At 43.5% G+C, this 16,553-nt stretch overlaps 1 protein-coding gene across 1 annotated transcript in view; it reads right to left on the bottom strand.

The window, feature by feature from the left end:
• Positions 1-16,553, bottom strand: part of POLN (DNA polymerase nu) — a 173,439-nt gene that overhangs the window by 141,142 nt on the left and 15,744 nt on the right. Inside the window, exons 4-5 of the mRNA XM_068543567.1 lie at positions 6,150-6,229; positions 3,685-4,188 (exon numbers count right to left, since the gene is read on the bottom strand). Of these exons, the coding sequence (XP_068399668.1) occupies positions 3,685-4,188; positions 6,150-6,229 (584 nt within the window). The remainder of the gene's footprint in view (positions 1-3,684; positions 4,189-6,149; positions 6,230-16,553) is intronic.

The following is a 16,553-nucleotide window of genomic DNA, read 5'->3' as shown; positions in this document are numbered from 1 at the left end:
TTCTTTTTCCTTACTTCATACATATAAACCCCCAGCCCCCGAGGCCCCTGTTGAGGTGAACTTTACACAACCCCCCAATATTTCTCTGTCCTGTGTGTTCAACTGTGGGGAAGGGAGTTCTGAGGTCTCCTCTGTCATCTCACCCTTTGGCTTTGTTATGCCGGGTCTTGAGGACTCCATCCAGCCCCAGGATCTCAGTTTGTTAGCCACCAGATTTATATGTAAACATGGGAAATGCCCCCAAAGATTAAAGTTCTTAAAAATTGGGGACAGTTTAAATTAGATGGTTTAAAAACCATCTTCTTTTGCAACACAGCCTAGCCCCAATATGCCTTGGGTGACCCGAAGAAGTGGCCACAGAATGGACCCCTTAACTTTAGCACCATTTTACAACTGGACCAAAATATTGTAAGCAGTCCCCCAAATGGGGGGAGTTCCCTTATGTGCAGGCCTTTATGAAACTTTATCAAGACCCCGGTTTGAGGGATTCCTGTTGTGTGTGTGGCCTCTATTTCTGTTTTGTCCCCAAAAGATTTAGAGCCAGACTTTCTCACAGATCCCCTTTCAACCGCCAACTAGTCATTGGCACATAGGGCCTCTTTCTCATAGGGCTTCTTCCCCTTCAACATCACCTTCAGCCCCTCGACCCCCACCTTACCCCGTTTAGCCAGGAGCCCTGAAACCAGAGCCCCCAGTGCTGTCCCCAGTGGGGCCCTGATCAGGTTCAAAATTAGCCCCCACTTCCACACCACAGGGCCTTTACCCCCTCTGGGAAGTAGCTGACGGGAATAGGGAATTACTAGAGTGCATGTCTCCCTCTTGATGGGAGACTTAGGAATCCGTAAGGAGGGGTTTGGCAGGTTCTCATAGAACCATGACAAGTTTAGGACAAATTTACTATGCTGGGGTTAATGTTTTCCCCGACATGGCAAGAATTACAGTTATTCTGAACCACTGTTGCCCCCTGGACAAGAAGGAATGTACACTAAGAAAGGCCAGGGAACACACAGACAGCCTAGTGGCCACCAACCCGCAGCACCAGATTTATTGAACTGGTGACGCAATCCCACAACAGGACCCCCACGGGGATTGTGAGGATCATGTAGGCCAAGCCAGGATGAGACGTTATATTACTTGTTTATCAGAAGGAATGAAAGGGCGTATGGTGAAGCCTGTAAATTATGATAAGGTCCAAGAGATTACACAGGAAAAAGATAAAAACCCAGCAGTCTTCCTGAGTCGGGTGACAGAGGCATTCAGGAAGTCCACCAATACAGACCCTGAGTCTGCAGAAGGGAGGTCACTATTGGCCATGCATTTTATCACCCAGTCCTCTCCTCATATCAGGAGGAAATTACAAAAGCTTGAAGCTGGGCCCCAAACCCCATCGTCAACCTTGGTAGAGGAGGCCTTCAAGGTCTATAACAACGAGGACATGGCAAAGGAGGCCAACACGGATAGGAGATTAATAAAGGAAACACAGCTCTTAGCTGCTTTGATCCACCCGCCATCTTGAGGGGACACTAGACAGCTGAGAAGACCAGACCAGCAGCCCAGGAACCACCTGGGCAGGAATCAGTGTGCCTCTTTCTGGAAGGAGGGGCACTGGGAAAGGGAATGTCCTGAGCACCCTCCTGTGGGATGCCCAAACGACAACCCCAGCTGGCCCCAGCTCCTGGCGATAATATCCTTTAAAGCCTGAGGCCCTGAGGGGGATCCAACAGCTGCTCACCAAATTCCTAAAACACGGACACATTAGGCCCTGCCAATCCCGTTGTAACACCCCGATCCCCCCTGTTCAGAGGCCTAATGGGGAGTATCGGTTTGTGCAAGACTTACGAGCAGTGAACTAGGCAGTCATCCCTATTCACCCAGTGGTGCCAAACCCACACACCCTCCTTGCCCAAGTGCCAGGAAGCACTCAGTATTTCTGTGTTGGACCTCAAAGATGCATTTTTCTGTATTTCTCTACATCCAGAATCTCAATACCATTTTTTAAAAGATTTCTTCTGGAAAGGGAGGAAAGTGTGTGTGTGTGTGTGTGTGTGTGTGTGTATATATATATATATATATATATATATATATATATATATATATATATATATATATATATATATATATATTTAATATTTATTTATTTGGCTGTATCAGGTCTTAGTTGTGGCATTCAGGATCTTCACTGCGGTGCACAGGCTCTAGAGCGTGTGGGCTTAGCTGTCCTGCGGCATGTGGAATCTTATTTCCCTGACCAGGGATCGAACCCACATCCCCTGCATTGTACAGCAGATTCTTTACCACTGGACCACCAAGGAAGTCCCGGCTCACAGGTTTAAATGTAAGAGCTCAGACTATAAATTCTTAGAAGAAAATACAGTAAATCTTCATGACCTGGTATAGGCAAAGCATTCTTTTTTTTAAAAAAAAATATTTATTTATTTATTTGGCTGTGCCAGGTCTTAGTTGCAGCACGCAGGATCTTCCTTGAGGTGTGTGGAATCTTCGTTGAGGCATGCAGGATCTTTAGTTGCAGCATGCGAACTCTTAGTTGCAGTATGTGGGATCTAGTTCCCTGACCAGGGATCAAACCTGGGCCCCCTGCATTGGGAGTGCAGAGTCTTAGCCACTGGACCACCAGGGAAGTCCCAAAGCATTCTTAAATATAACAACAAAAGCAGAAGCAATAAAAAAGTACTTGGTAAACTGGAGTTCATCAAATTAAAAAATTTTGTGCTTCAAAAGACACTGTCAAGAAATTGATAAAAACAAGCCACAGATTTGGAGAACTGCAAATCATATATCTGACAAGAGACTGGTATTAAAATATATAAAGAACCCTTACAGATCCAAAATAAAACACAAATAACCCAATTTAAAAATGAGCAAAAGACTTGAATTGACATTTCACCAAAGAAGATACACAAATGGCCAGTAAGCATATGAGGAGATGCTTAATGTCACCAGTTATTAGGGAAATACAATTTAAAACCACAATGAAATACCACTTCACACACAGCAGAATAGCTAAAATAAAAAAGACAACAAGTATTAACAAGGAGGTGGAGAATTTGGAAACTCACACTTTGCTGGTGGAATATAAAATGGTACAAGTATTCTGGAAAACATTCAGCAGTTTCTTAACCTCATGAGAACTATGAAGTATCAGTCACTCACCCCTCGGGGAAAGGGGAAGGCTTAAAATCTTACTTCTAGCTCTCCTATCAAAATCAGACACTGGGCTTCCCTGGTGGTGCAGTGGTTAAGAATCCGCCTGTCAATGCAGGGGACACGGGTTCGAGCCCTGGACCAGGAAGATCCCACATGCCGCGGAGCAGCTAAGCCCGTGCGCCACAACTACTGAGCCTGCGCTCTACAGCCCACAGGCCACAACTACTGAAGCCCGCATGCCACAACTACTGAAGCCCGCGCGCCTAGAGCCCGCTCCGCAACAAGAGAAGCCACCACAATGAGAAGCCCGCGCACCGCAAAGAAGAATAGCCCCCGCTCGCCACAACACAGAGAAAGCCTGCTGCCCGCGCGCGGCAACGAAGACCCAACACAGCCAAAAATAAAATAAATAAATTTATATATAAAAAAAGAAAAAAAATCAGACACTAAGAAAATGGGTTTCTTTTATGGTGCCAACAAAACGGAACAAACAAACAAAAACCAATACCGTTTACTAACCTGGTCTGCTCTCAGCTGAGTTGAGCCATCCTTATATATCAGAGTTACCACCAGAGCTACTGCCTGTTTGAGCATTTCAATCAGCTGGCTTTTCTCCAAAGCATCCAAATACCTAATATCACAAAAATTGTTTGTGAATGCTTTTGAGTTCCTAGAATTTAGGTAGGCTTCAACCTCATCAGCATCTTCTTCCAATGCCATAAGTTTACTTGTTTTCTCTGATGAGTTATTACATGTGGTATGTTTTCTTTTAAGACTCATGCTTTCTTTATTGTTTTCATTATTTATGTTTTCCTTTGGTAGGTGTTTTCTTTTATGTTCCATTTTCTGTAGAACTGAAGCCTCTTGGTCACACTGTGGAATTAAACACCTGGAAGAAGCCAGTGAGCTGATATTCTTCTGGTTTTGGTCAGTAGACAGTTGATCTGTGAGTCTGATATTTGAGGACTGAGAAGAGAACTTGATGGAAACTCTTGATGTCTGGCTCGTAAGAGAATTAAGATTCTATAGAAAAATGGAAAATATTTCACTAGAATATGGATTCATAAGACAGGTCTAAACCAAAGTAAAATCTGATAAAACTTATCTAAGGTAAAGTGGGAACACAGCTTCACATTAACTATGATCCAACTTTCTAATGAACTATGGAGTGAGTGTCTTCCAGAGCAGTGGTTTTTCTCAACCAGGTAGGAGTGCGTATCTGCATCCTGGGCTGGAATAGGCAGGAGTTAGTTTAGGAAGTCTCCCACCACAGCCCTGCGCCGGCGCCCGCCGTGCGTGCGTGTAACAGGAGATGCCGTGGAGGGGAGTGTGCTGCACATGTGCATAAGAGTGAGGATGAACCACTGACAACTTCCAACCAAAGGCCATTTATAGAGAAAATTAAATCACCACAGCTAGTCGATAATATGTTAATCTAGCTACTAAAATTTTTTTAAAAATACAGCTCGGCAGCAATCCTCTTCCTGTTTCGATCTAGCATTGCGCAATATTCATTCATCAATTCACAGACTGAGGGGGAAAAAGCATCTCTCCGTTTCATTGTAGGATTCATTTACAATAAAATTTTATTTTTTATGTTTATTTTTCAGATTTTATGATACATTTATGCTATTCTGAACAAACGTATACCAATAATACTTTTAAAATAATTTTGAAAGAAAATGTTTTAACACGGTCACATGATCACAGAAAATTTAAATTTATAGTCATTTTTATTGCAGAGAAATATTATATGCTTTTCAAGAAAAGACTTCCAAACATAAAATTATATCACATTAAAAATTCTGTGGAGGAGTATACAAGAAAAGGAGTCAAGAAGGAAAAGGAAAATATAAAAATTCAGATTGCTGAAGAATATCCTGCTCACGTATTTTTTAAAGGAATGATTGTAGATATCAAGTTATCAGAGTACAGTATTTATATATTAGTGGACGTATTTTAAACTGTGATATAACAGTTTTTTAAATGTCAATATTATTAATACACCAGAAATCTTGTCCTATGAAACTTTTTAAACTTGTGATGAATATTTTAAACGTCAGCTTAAAAATATGTCAGGAGATACATGGCTTTTCAAAAGTCTTTTGTGAGAAAGGGAGCAAAATGATTTGAAGGCCTCTGCCTTAGGGATTGAAGGAGCACAGTTTGAACACCTTTGGGAGAGAGAATTTCCATTCACTTTCAAAGGGCTGCACAGTCCCTTCGCTGTCAAAGATGCCCCTCCTTCCACTTCAGGGGCAAATAACCATCCCATCAATCCAGGGATTTACTAAGGGAGCTTACATTAGACTAAGTTAGATTTGGATTTGGACACAGGCAGTTTGCTGCAGAGCCCACTCTCTTAACCATTATGCCACCTCCACCACTGCTTCCTATATGAGGTCTTGGGTAATTACATGACCTCTTCTCATCTCTCTCCCAAGCCCAAACCACGTAACTCACCCACTGTAAATTTTATACCCCTTTCTTTCTGAACTTCTGTTTATTTCCATTACCCCAAAGTTCCAAGCTCTCTTCCCCTAACCTAAAAAATTTTCCCAAAGTCCTTCCCCCACTCTCTAAAGGTGAGGATCTTTAGACTGACCATTTCTTAGTCATCCTTTAGACCTCAAGTCAGAGTGTTCGTACTTCAGACAAACGTCCCAGATTCCTCTCCCCACCTCCCAGAAAAAGCAGAATGAAACAGCACAAAAACTGGGTTAGCCATCTCCCCTATCGTTCCCAAAGCACTTGGCCCTGTCTCCTATTGTGACACTAATTCACCGCGTCATACAGAAGTATTGTGCTTCTCTGTCTTCCTAGTCCCCTCATACAAATTAAACTATCAGCTCCTGGAGAAGAACTCCTTTTGTTTTTTTAACCGTTGCATCCACAGTGCCTAGCATATAGTAGACACTTGATAAGTATTTATTGAATGAATGAAAGTTATCTGTTTAGAATTAGTCATACTTGCAAGGATTCACCTTTTTTTCCAGTGATTGATTCTTCCCATCTTCAAGTAGTACTGAATACCTAACACTGGATTTGTCCACCACTTCTGCAGCTTTAAAAGACACAGAAAGGAAGCATGAGGGAATAAAGAAATTAAAATCATATAATTAGCTAAACATTGAAAATAGCCTCTATAGTCATTTACTCATTATTTACTTAATTAAAACAATGTAGTAAAATTTACAACCAAAATGCATACTACCATTGTAATAAACGTTTATGCAAAGTATCTTCAGATTAACTGGAGACAGATCTATGTAATCATGAAGTGTTTATTAAAAAGTATTACTTGGTATTTGCATTTGAATACTTGATTCTGAACATCCAAGTTCACCATTTTACAGAAAGCTTGTAAGTATTAAAGGTGAAGAAATTCTTAGACTGAATAATATTGTAATGGAACAATTAGAACTTCAGTAAAATATCATTAATACAAACTTCTCATTTAGATTTTGTTTTAATTTTAATAAGCTTGGGCTGGACAGGAAGTGATGGAACCTGGGTTCAACCCCAGTCACCATGACTCAAGTCTCCGCTCGTAACCTCTGGGACGTACGTTCTCTCTATAGCAACGATAACAACGATGAAATGCAAATGGGGGAAGTCTTTCACTTGCAATAGAGAAAAGTTACACTCAGGATTAATTTAACAAGAAAAGCACAAGGCACTCAATGATGGAAACTTAAAATCTTATAAAATGGCATAAAGCATGATCTATACAAACGGAAAAACATAGCACTGAGATATGAACAAAATATTTAATTCTCCTAAATATAAATTTAATGCAGGGACTTGCCTGGTGGTCCAGTGGCTAAGACTCCACACTCCCAATGCAGGGGGCCTGGGTTCGATCCCTGGTCAGGGAACTAAATCCCACATGCCGCAACTAAGAGTTTGCATGTCACAACTAAAGACCCCGCATACCACAACTAAAAGATCCTGCACGCAGCAGTGAAGATCCCATGTGCCACAACTAAGACCCAGCACAGCCAAATAAATAAATAAATATATTTTTTTGAATTAATGTAATTCTCATCAGACACCCTACAGGGTTCTTTTAACTGAAAAAAATAATAATTTCAAAGTACATATGAAATATTAAATGTCTGAAAATAGAGAAGGTAAGGGTTTTTTTTGGCTGCGCCATGCAGCATGCGGGATCTTAGTTCCCTGACCAGGGATCGAACCTGTGCCCCCTGCATTGGGAACGTGGAGTCTTAGCCACTGGACCACCAGGCAGGTCCCAGAAAGGTAAGTTTTTTAAAAAAATAAAAGAAGACTTGCTTTGCCAGATTATCAGAACATACTATAAAGGCACTGTAATCAAATCCACAAGGTATCTGAATAGGAATAGACAAAAAGATCTCTAAAACAGAGTAGACAATCCAGAAACTGACCCCAGGACTTCTGAGAATTTAATATACAATGAAGATGGTATTTTAATGCAGTAGAGAAGGATAGATTAATGAATACGGATAGTACAACTAGCACCACTTCTGAAAGAAAATAATACATTGGGAAAACTATTTGGGACAAAAAAGACAAAGGGTTAATACTTTTATTATACAAGTTACACTGACCAAAAAAGAAACAATTCAATGGAAAAGTGAGCAAAAGATAGGGAGAGGCAACACACAAAATGGCAAATCCAAAAAGCAAACAAACATGATGCAATACTCGAACTCACTAGTAGTCAGGGAAACACAAACTAAATATAATTGGAGATGGAGGAGAAGAGGGAGTCTCACTCATTGCTGGTAAAAATGTGAATGGTTAGGATCTTTTTGGAAAGCACAGTGTCAACACTTATTAAAATTAAAAATACACACATCACTCTCAGGAGCTGGGAAGAAAAGGACGAACCCAAAGGGAGGAAAGATGGGCCTCTGAGATGCTACCAATGTTCTGTTTCTTGATCTGGGTGAAGGTTATACGGGTGTTCAGTTTGTGAAATTTTGAACTATAATCTTAGAATAATTGTGCTGTGTGTGTGTGTGTGTGTTGTAACCTCAATAAAAACAAAGAGATATAAATATATAAATCATCTAACCAAACCACCTCACTCCTGGCTATCTGTTTCACAGAAATATGTGCAACAGTAAATAGGTTTAAAGCAAAACATTTATGACCGTATTGCTTTATGGCAAAGGACTGAAAACAAAGCAGATACCAATCAAGAGGGCAGTCGATGAATAAATTATGTAACATCCACACCATGAAGCACAGAGCCATTGAAAAGAATGAGCTGTATTAGTTGACCTGAAGATGCAGAGATCTGTGAAAATATGATCCCATTTTTTAAAACAATGACCAAATCTCCCCATTTATGTACATGAGTATGTTATACCCATACACTGGCACAGGTCTGGTCCCTGGGAGGCTGACCCTGAGATGAAGGCTTGCATTCACAAAGGTTTTGGGGTAGCGCTCTCAGGATCAACGTCTGTAGGGGAGTGAGGAGGGAGGACTGGTCCAAGATGCGGCCGCTACAAACGCCTGCTCTGGACCTGGCATGGTCCTGTATAGTTGTCCCCCACAGGGTCAAGGGAGCTGAGCCTTTATTCCCCAGCACCCACCAGTCACTACCTGGTTGCTCCTGGGAAAGGGGCGTGCCCTTGGGCAAAGAAGCTCTTTGCAGCTGAGGCAACCATCAGGAGGGGCTGTGTGGTGAGCAGCAGCTAGGGTGATGAATGGGGGGCTCGGGGCACCCACAGCGTTCACTACAGTCCTGCCTACGGTTCACTACACTGTGCAGCTCAGATATGTTCTGGGAGCAGCTCCTTCGGGACTCTGCTGGGCCTCTTCCTGAGGGAACTTAAAAGGAAGGTTAAATGGGGTGAACTGCCTGTCCTTGTCCTGCAGCTGGTCTCAAAGCTGCAAATGCTATTCACCTCCCTCTACTACCCATTCTGAGGTTCCCTCACTCTGGCTTGGCACCTCTGCTGGTCTAGGTAGCTTGCCTGATCGTGACCCAAACCCTCATCCCTGAGGGGTGTAAGTCCCTGGTCACCATGCCCTTCTCAGGCCACGGCCACTGCATTTACCAGCAAATTTGGTCAGAGGACCAAGAGGTGTCCAATCACATCACTTGGGTGCCACGTAGATGTTTTCCTGCCCCATTACGTAACGGCAGCCCTGACCTCTGGTGAACAGGAGGTCACCCCTAGCAGGATGGAGAGTACCTCACTTGCCTGCCAGTCTCTTGGAGTACGGAACTTGAAATGACCGTGCAGCAGCTACAGCTTGGAATCGAACAGTACTCTTCCTTTGCCCCTGGTGGGTTTCCCCTGGGGAGTCAAGACTAAACCTGCAGAACCCAGAGGTGTCGGGAGAGAGAAACACAAATTTATTGGGAGGGGCGTTGGGAGTGATGGTAAGCAGGGCCACTCCCACTGCCACCTTTTGGTTCCCAGAGCCCTTAATTATCTATACTGGGGACACTGCATCCTGCAATGGTCACTGATGTACAGTGCATACTGCAGCCTGGAGGTCACCCGAGCTCAGCCTGCTACCCACCACTCCACCACTCTGTTGGGCTGGCATTTCTGGGTGTGTGGCTGTGACGGAACCTGTGGGTCCCACGATCATGTGCCCACTGCAGCTCCTTTGCTGTAAAGTGGGTCTCTATATCCAGGGCGATGCCATGCAGGATTGTGTGTCAGTGGATCAAATGCTCTGTGAGACTTGTATTACGGAGCTCACTGAGGCCCTGCGTATGGGAAAGGCAAACCCGTGCCTGGAATACGTGTGGATTCCAGTCAAGACGAATCACGGCACCTCTGGGGGCACAAGGGGTCCAGTATTGCCAACTAGCCCCCAAGTGACTGTTCTCAAAGTTCAGTACTATTGGGGACCCAGAGTTCAGTGTGTCATTGGAAATTCAACAGAGGCAACGGCGAGATCGGCCCTGGTGAGTGGGAGCGCCATGCTGTTGGGCACACACGTAGCCTCCGCCCCAGCCCCATGGTCACTCCATTAAAGAGCCCAAGTTGCCTGTACAGGGACAACAGATGACAGAGGCTGGTGGACGTCACCTGGCCAGGTCATTCCAGTTTTGTTCTTTCCTTCGACACTGCTGCAGGTAGATGCTCCCTGCATCTGCTTTTATTGTAATCTTCAGTTTTCTTTACTTCTTGTCAGCTAATCCCATTACTAGTTAATAATGCTTTAAACTTTCCCTGTTCCAATGACTATAGGGTTTCTGTTCCCTGACCAGCCCGTGTCTGATCCACTCCCTTAACAGGCCCTGGTACCTCTTGGCCAGGTTATGTAGTGACTTAATGGCCAAAAGAGGAGGTGGCAGTTCCTGAGGGAGGATGTGTTATTTCTCAAGATAGAACCCTCTTGCACTGTCTTCAAGCTGGGGGACTGGCGGGTAGAGAGAAGGGGGCTGGCCTTTAACAGAGAGGAGTAGCTACTTCTGCAGGTCTCAGAAGTACCTGGGATTCAAGACTCGAATGCACCAATCGAGACGTCCCCATCCTGCATCTCAGGATCAGGTCCCTCTTCCTGCTCAAGGCCCTGACCTTGAGGTAGAACACCCGCCAGGGCTGAGCATCCAACCTCCTCTGGAGCTCTACCAGCCTTACTAGGCTGGGGGGCCTGTGACTGCAGGTGGTCCCTTCACAGGCTAGCAGGTGAGCCCTCTGGCTATCACATTTACCCTTTAATTGCTAATTAACCACCCTTGGCCTTTGTCTTTTTCCAAAGGACCCAGCCACAGCCACCAATGCCATTCTCTTCCATTGCCCTATTCTTTTCAAATACATAGTATTGCCCAGCAGCTTGCACAGCTGCTTGCACTGGTATGCCAGACCAGCCACCCCTAGTAAAAGCTTTAACTGCACCGCTGCCATCCGTATTTCACCTACAACTTGTGATGAAGTCATCAGTGCCAGCCCGCCTAAGGGTGACCAAACTCCAAAATGCCATGTCTGCTTTCTCAGACCACTACTGACACCAACTGCACAGATCAAGTTCCCTGGGGACCAGACGGAGCTTTTCCTGCAAACGTTTACTTGGGGACGCTCTTGGGGAGCAGAAGGACTGAGGGAGTGGAAGCTCAAATGTGAGACAGTTGCAACAAAGCCCTCAGCCAATCCCATCCAAGGAGGCAGAGGTCTGGGTGGCACAACATAGCCACACACACACAAGCTATAATTACTATCATGGAAACAAAAACATAAAAGGCATACGCTAAGTTGTTAACATGGGGAAGCAATAAGGGGAGAGGTTGCAACAAAGAAAAAGCCTGAACTAAGAAAACAATGTACATATAAACCCTTTCACTGTGTGTGTGTGTGTGTGTGTGTGTGTGTTTAAGAATATGTAAAAAAAAAAATGTTTTTTTAATAAATTTATTTATTTATTTATTTTTGGCTGCTTTGGGTCTCCATTGCTGCACGTGGGCTTTCTCTAGTTGCAGCGAGCGGGGGCTACTCTTTGCTGCAGTGCACGGGCTTCTCACTGTGGTGGCTTCTCTTGTTGTGGAGCACAGGCTCCAGGCACGCGGGCTTCAGTAGTTGTGGCACGCGGGCTCAGGAGTTGTGGCTCGTGGGCTCTAGAGCGCAGGCTCAGTAGTTGCAGCACACGGGTTTAGTTGCTCCGCGGCATGTGGGATCTTCCCGGACCAGGGCTTGAACCCATGTCCCCTGCATTGGCAGGTGGATTCTTAACCACTGTGCCACCATATAAGTCTCCCGCCCAGAATTTTTTTTTTAATGTGGGACTATGGACTTTGTTTTTGGTTTTTCTACTTAAAACAAACAAAAAAAAAACACAAAACTTTTTCTGAAGTAGTACAAACAAAAAAAGACCCCCCAAAATGTTGAGGAAAATACAACATAAGTAATGAAATAGTAAAGTCCTTCATATATGTTTTATATGTCTGTAGAAAGCTCTTACAAATCGGTAAGAGCTGAATTCACAGATCAACCCACCTGTGGCATCATCAAAGATGAGACCACCTTTGCCTGCCTTCAAAAAGCTCAAAACATACCAAGGGTTAAAGCATTATGCAAATAACCCAAAACTACGTCACAGGAAATTCTCTAAACTGAGTTGCAAATGAATCAAACGCAGTTTACTTCCAATAAGGCATTCTGGTAATGAAGTATCATTTGAGCAGAACTTTGTAAAATGCTGTGGTTTCACCACTCAGAGTCGTGTACGGAGAGAAAGAAAAGGTAAGTAGAGGATGAAGCCAGGAAACGACGTGTGTTTGGAAGTTAGAGTCAAATCTGAACCGGACCTAATCCCTTGTCGGTTGCATCATTTGCAAACATTTTCTCCCATTCTGTGGGTTGTCTTTTGGTTTTGTTTGTGGCTTCCTTTGCTGTGCAAAAAGCTCTTGAGTTTAATTAGGTCCCATTTGTTTATTTTTGTTTTTATTTCCATAACTCTGGGAGAAGGATCAGAAAAGGTATTGCCATAGTTTATGTCAAAGAGTGCCCTGCTTATGTTTTCCTCTAAGCTTTATAGTATCTAGTCTTACATTTAGGTCTTTAATCCACTTTGAGTTTATTTTTGTGTATGGTGTTAAAGAATATTCTAGTTTCATCCTTTTACATGTAGCTGTCCAGTTTTCCCAGCACCATCTATTGAAGACACTATCTTTCCTCCATTGTATAGTCTTGCCTCCTTTGTCGTAGATTAATTGACCACAGGCGCATGGGTTTATTTCTGGGCCTTCTATCCTGTTCCTTTGATCTATATTTCTGTTTTTGTGCCAGTACCATACTGTTTTGATGACTGTAGCTCTGTAGCATAGTCTGAAGTCAGGGAGCCTGATTTCTCCAGCTGCATTTTTCTTTCTCAAGATTGCTTTGGCTATTCAGGGTCTTTTGTGTCTCCATACGAATTTTAAGATTTTTTGATCTAGTTCTGTGAAAAATGCCATTGGTAATTTGAGAGGGATTGCATCAAGTCTGTAGATTGCCTTGGGGACCAGGGGGGAAGAGTGGTGGGGGGAGAGATAGATTGGGAGTTTGGGATTGACATGTACACACTGCTGTATTTAAAATAGATAACCAAAAAGGACCTGCTGTAAAATTAATTAATTAAAAAAAAATCTGAATGGGGCATAAAGAGAGGGAAAGTGATGGGACATTAAGACTTGGAGGGCAGGCAAGGGCCAGGCTGCCCTGTAGGAACACATGGGGATGTTTCTACAGATAAATTCTGCAGAGAGCAAGGACAAGAGTTGAGCTAATCCCAGCGACAGTGCAAAGGCAGGAGCAGAGTGGCAATAAGTTGATGGCAAACAGCAATTAGGAAACTTCTGCAAATTTTCAAGTGAGAAGGAATGAAGGCTTGAATTACAGCCATGGGAATTGGAATCCAACACCTGGCAGGGTTTGCTAAGTGACTGGACATAAGGATTTTATGTTTATTTGATAGAAATAAAAATGTTTATCCACATTATTCTTGACCAGAATGACTATAATCAAAATAAATCTATTTTGTCATTTAGCTTTATGTTATCTGTCCTTGAAATTGCAAAGATTTCCACTAGATGGTGGGAATAAAGACACACTTCACATTAATGAATTGGATTTTGACAACATTTATCTTGAGGAGCCTTACACCTGTATTAATTTGTAATGTCTGGGCTTCCCTGGTGGCGCAGTGGTTCAGAATCCGCCTGCCAATGCAGGGGACACGGGTTCGAGCCCTGGTCTGGGAAGATCCCACATGCCATGGAGCAACTAAGCCCGTGCGTCACAACTACTGAGCCCGTGCTCTAGAGCCCACGGGCCACAACTACTGAGCCCACACGCCACAACTACTGAAGCCCGTGTGCCTAGAGCCCATGCTCCACAACAAGAGAAGCCCCTACTCACCACAACTAGAGAAAGTCCACGTGTGGCAACGAAGACCCAACGCAGCCAAAAATTAAATAAATAAATAAAATAAAATAAAATAAATGGCCCTTTAAAAAAAAATATGTAATGTCTGTAAAACTATTCTTATTTTACTAGAAAAAAACCGTATTCACCCCTAAGCTCTATTAAGTTAAAAACAATTTTGGATAAATGTGTACTAGAAAACGTTACTTGATTTCTATAGGTACTTAGGCAAAATACAGAGATGTAGTCTAATAAAAATGTGCTTGATCAAATGCATAATGTTCTACATAGCACCAGGCCAGCTGACAACCTTGAAATCACCATGAAAAATCTTCCTCCCCCAGTATTTCCCAAAGACTTTCAGTGGCATTACTGAACACTAAAATGACAATGTAAATTCAAGTCAGATGAACCCAATTCTGAATCTAGCTTAAAGGTGTAAGAGCTAAGGTAAAAAGCTAAGCCACAGTCACAAAAGACCCACCCATACAATGGTTTAAACCACAAAAGTTTTTTTCTCTCTCTTGTTCTGAGGTGAGTGGTCTCAGCTGGTGGAGCAGCTGTTTCATGAAGTCACTCTGGACCCGGGGTCCCTCCAGCACGTTGACCCACAGTCTTCTAGGACACTGTTATCATTTGCAGGTTGGAAAGGAGTCGTTTCAGGTTCCAACTGGATGGAAGGAAAGAGGCCAGCTGGGAAGCAAGTCAGGTGTCTTCGGGACTGCCCTGGCAACAGCACACCCTGCTGACAGGAACCTGCCACTTGGCCACACCTGGCTGCAAGGACACTGAGCCACGTCATCTGCTGTCACGCCTCCGAGGAGGATGGATGGACTCCGGTGTGGCGGACAAGTGACCTCTGCCAAAAAGGCCTTTGGAGCAATGTAAAACACCCTCATATGATTAGGGTGGCAAGTGGCTGCCATAAAAGTCAGCATAATGGTTACCTTTGAGCAGGAAGAGTTTTGAGAAGGAAATTTTGAGATATTGGCAATGTACGTGGCAGTTACATGATGTCCCCTTTATATTAACTCATTAAGCTGTATTTTAAGCTTCTGCATCTTTTTTTCACAGCAAAGGGTTTTTAAATAAAGCCCAACCCTGCTGCGAGAAGATACACACTGTCCAATCCTTAGTGGGTGTGTATACCTCAGTCAGCCTAGCAGATCAGAAAATTAAGATTCCAAAGTGACATATAACATTGTTTGGTTTTACTTAATACATTTTTTTTTAAAAATTTATTTATTTATTTATTTATGGCTGTGCTCGGTCTTCGTTTCTGTGCGAGGGCTTTCTCCAGTTGCGGCAAGTGGGGGCCACTCTTCATCGCGGTGCGCGGGCCTCTCACTATCGCGGCCTCTCTTGTTGTGGAGCACAGGCTCCAGACGAGCAGGCTCGGCAATTGTGGCTCACGGGCCTAGTAGCTCCGCGGCATGTGGGTTCTTCCCAGACCAGGGCTCGAACCCGTGTCCCCTGCATTGGCAGGCAGATTCTCAACCACTGCGCCACCAGGGAAGCCCCTACTTAATACATTTCTGTAAAAGCAAATATTTGTAGTTTATTTCCATTGATTTCTGAGTTCAATTTCGCTATTTATCTAGTATGAAATGGGGTTTCAGAAATGAAATGCTGATCTACGATTTTATTTATAAGAGAGAAGGATTTGACATAACAGCTCAGCATGTGACAAGAGTCCGGGAATCAATTCAGGTTCAGCATCATTCATTCACCAACAACCAACCAGCAATCCAACTTTAACTCAGATTTATATGAAATAAGAATAAAACGGGTGGGACTGTGTGGCAGACAGACTCTTAAGGTGGTCCCACTACCCCTGCCTTCCAGTATTCATGCCCTTGTGTAACCCCTTGAGTGTGGATGGGACTTACTTCTACCCAAAAGAATACCGCAACGGTGACAGAACGTGACTACCTTACATAAGAATGTAATGTCAGTCTTGCCAGGGACACTCTCTTGCCAGCTTTGAAAAAGCAAGCTCCCGATAATGTAAAGCTGCCTATGGAAAGAATCACATGGAAACGAACTGAGGGTGGCTTCTAGCCAACCATCACCAAGAACCGAGACCCTCAGTCCAAGAGCCTACAAGGGGCTGAACTCTGCCCACAACCATGTGAGCTTACAAGCAAATGCTTCCCATTTCGAGCCTCAGATGAGCCCCCAGCCCTGACTGGCACCTGCACTGCAGCCCTGCAGAGAACCCAGCTAAGTTGTGCCCAGGCTCCTGACCCACAGCAACTATGAGGTAACAAACGTGTGTTGTTTTAACTCACTAAGTTCATAGTAAGAGTGTGACACAGGAACAGATATAATCTTTGTGAAAATTCCACTTTTTCCAAATCCATGAACACTTGACAGAAAATACCTTATCTTCTCAATAAATTTATGAAAACTAGGATTTTAACAGGGTATTTTAAGAGCATGACAAGACAGTTCATGGCAGGGGCTGATTGCCATACATTTTTCTCAACAGAGACTCACATTACTGCTTCCAGAGGCATTTTATTATTT

The sequence above is a fragment of the Eschrichtius robustus genome, chromosome 4, assembly GCF_028021215.1.
Source record: "Eschrichtius robustus isolate mEscRob2 chromosome 4, mEscRob2.pri, whole genome shotgun sequence".
Classification (NCBI taxonomy): Eukaryota; Metazoa; Chordata; class Mammalia; order Artiodactyla; family Eschrichtiidae; genus Eschrichtius; species Eschrichtius robustus.
This window is presented reverse-complemented; position numbering and strand designations above follow the sequence as displayed.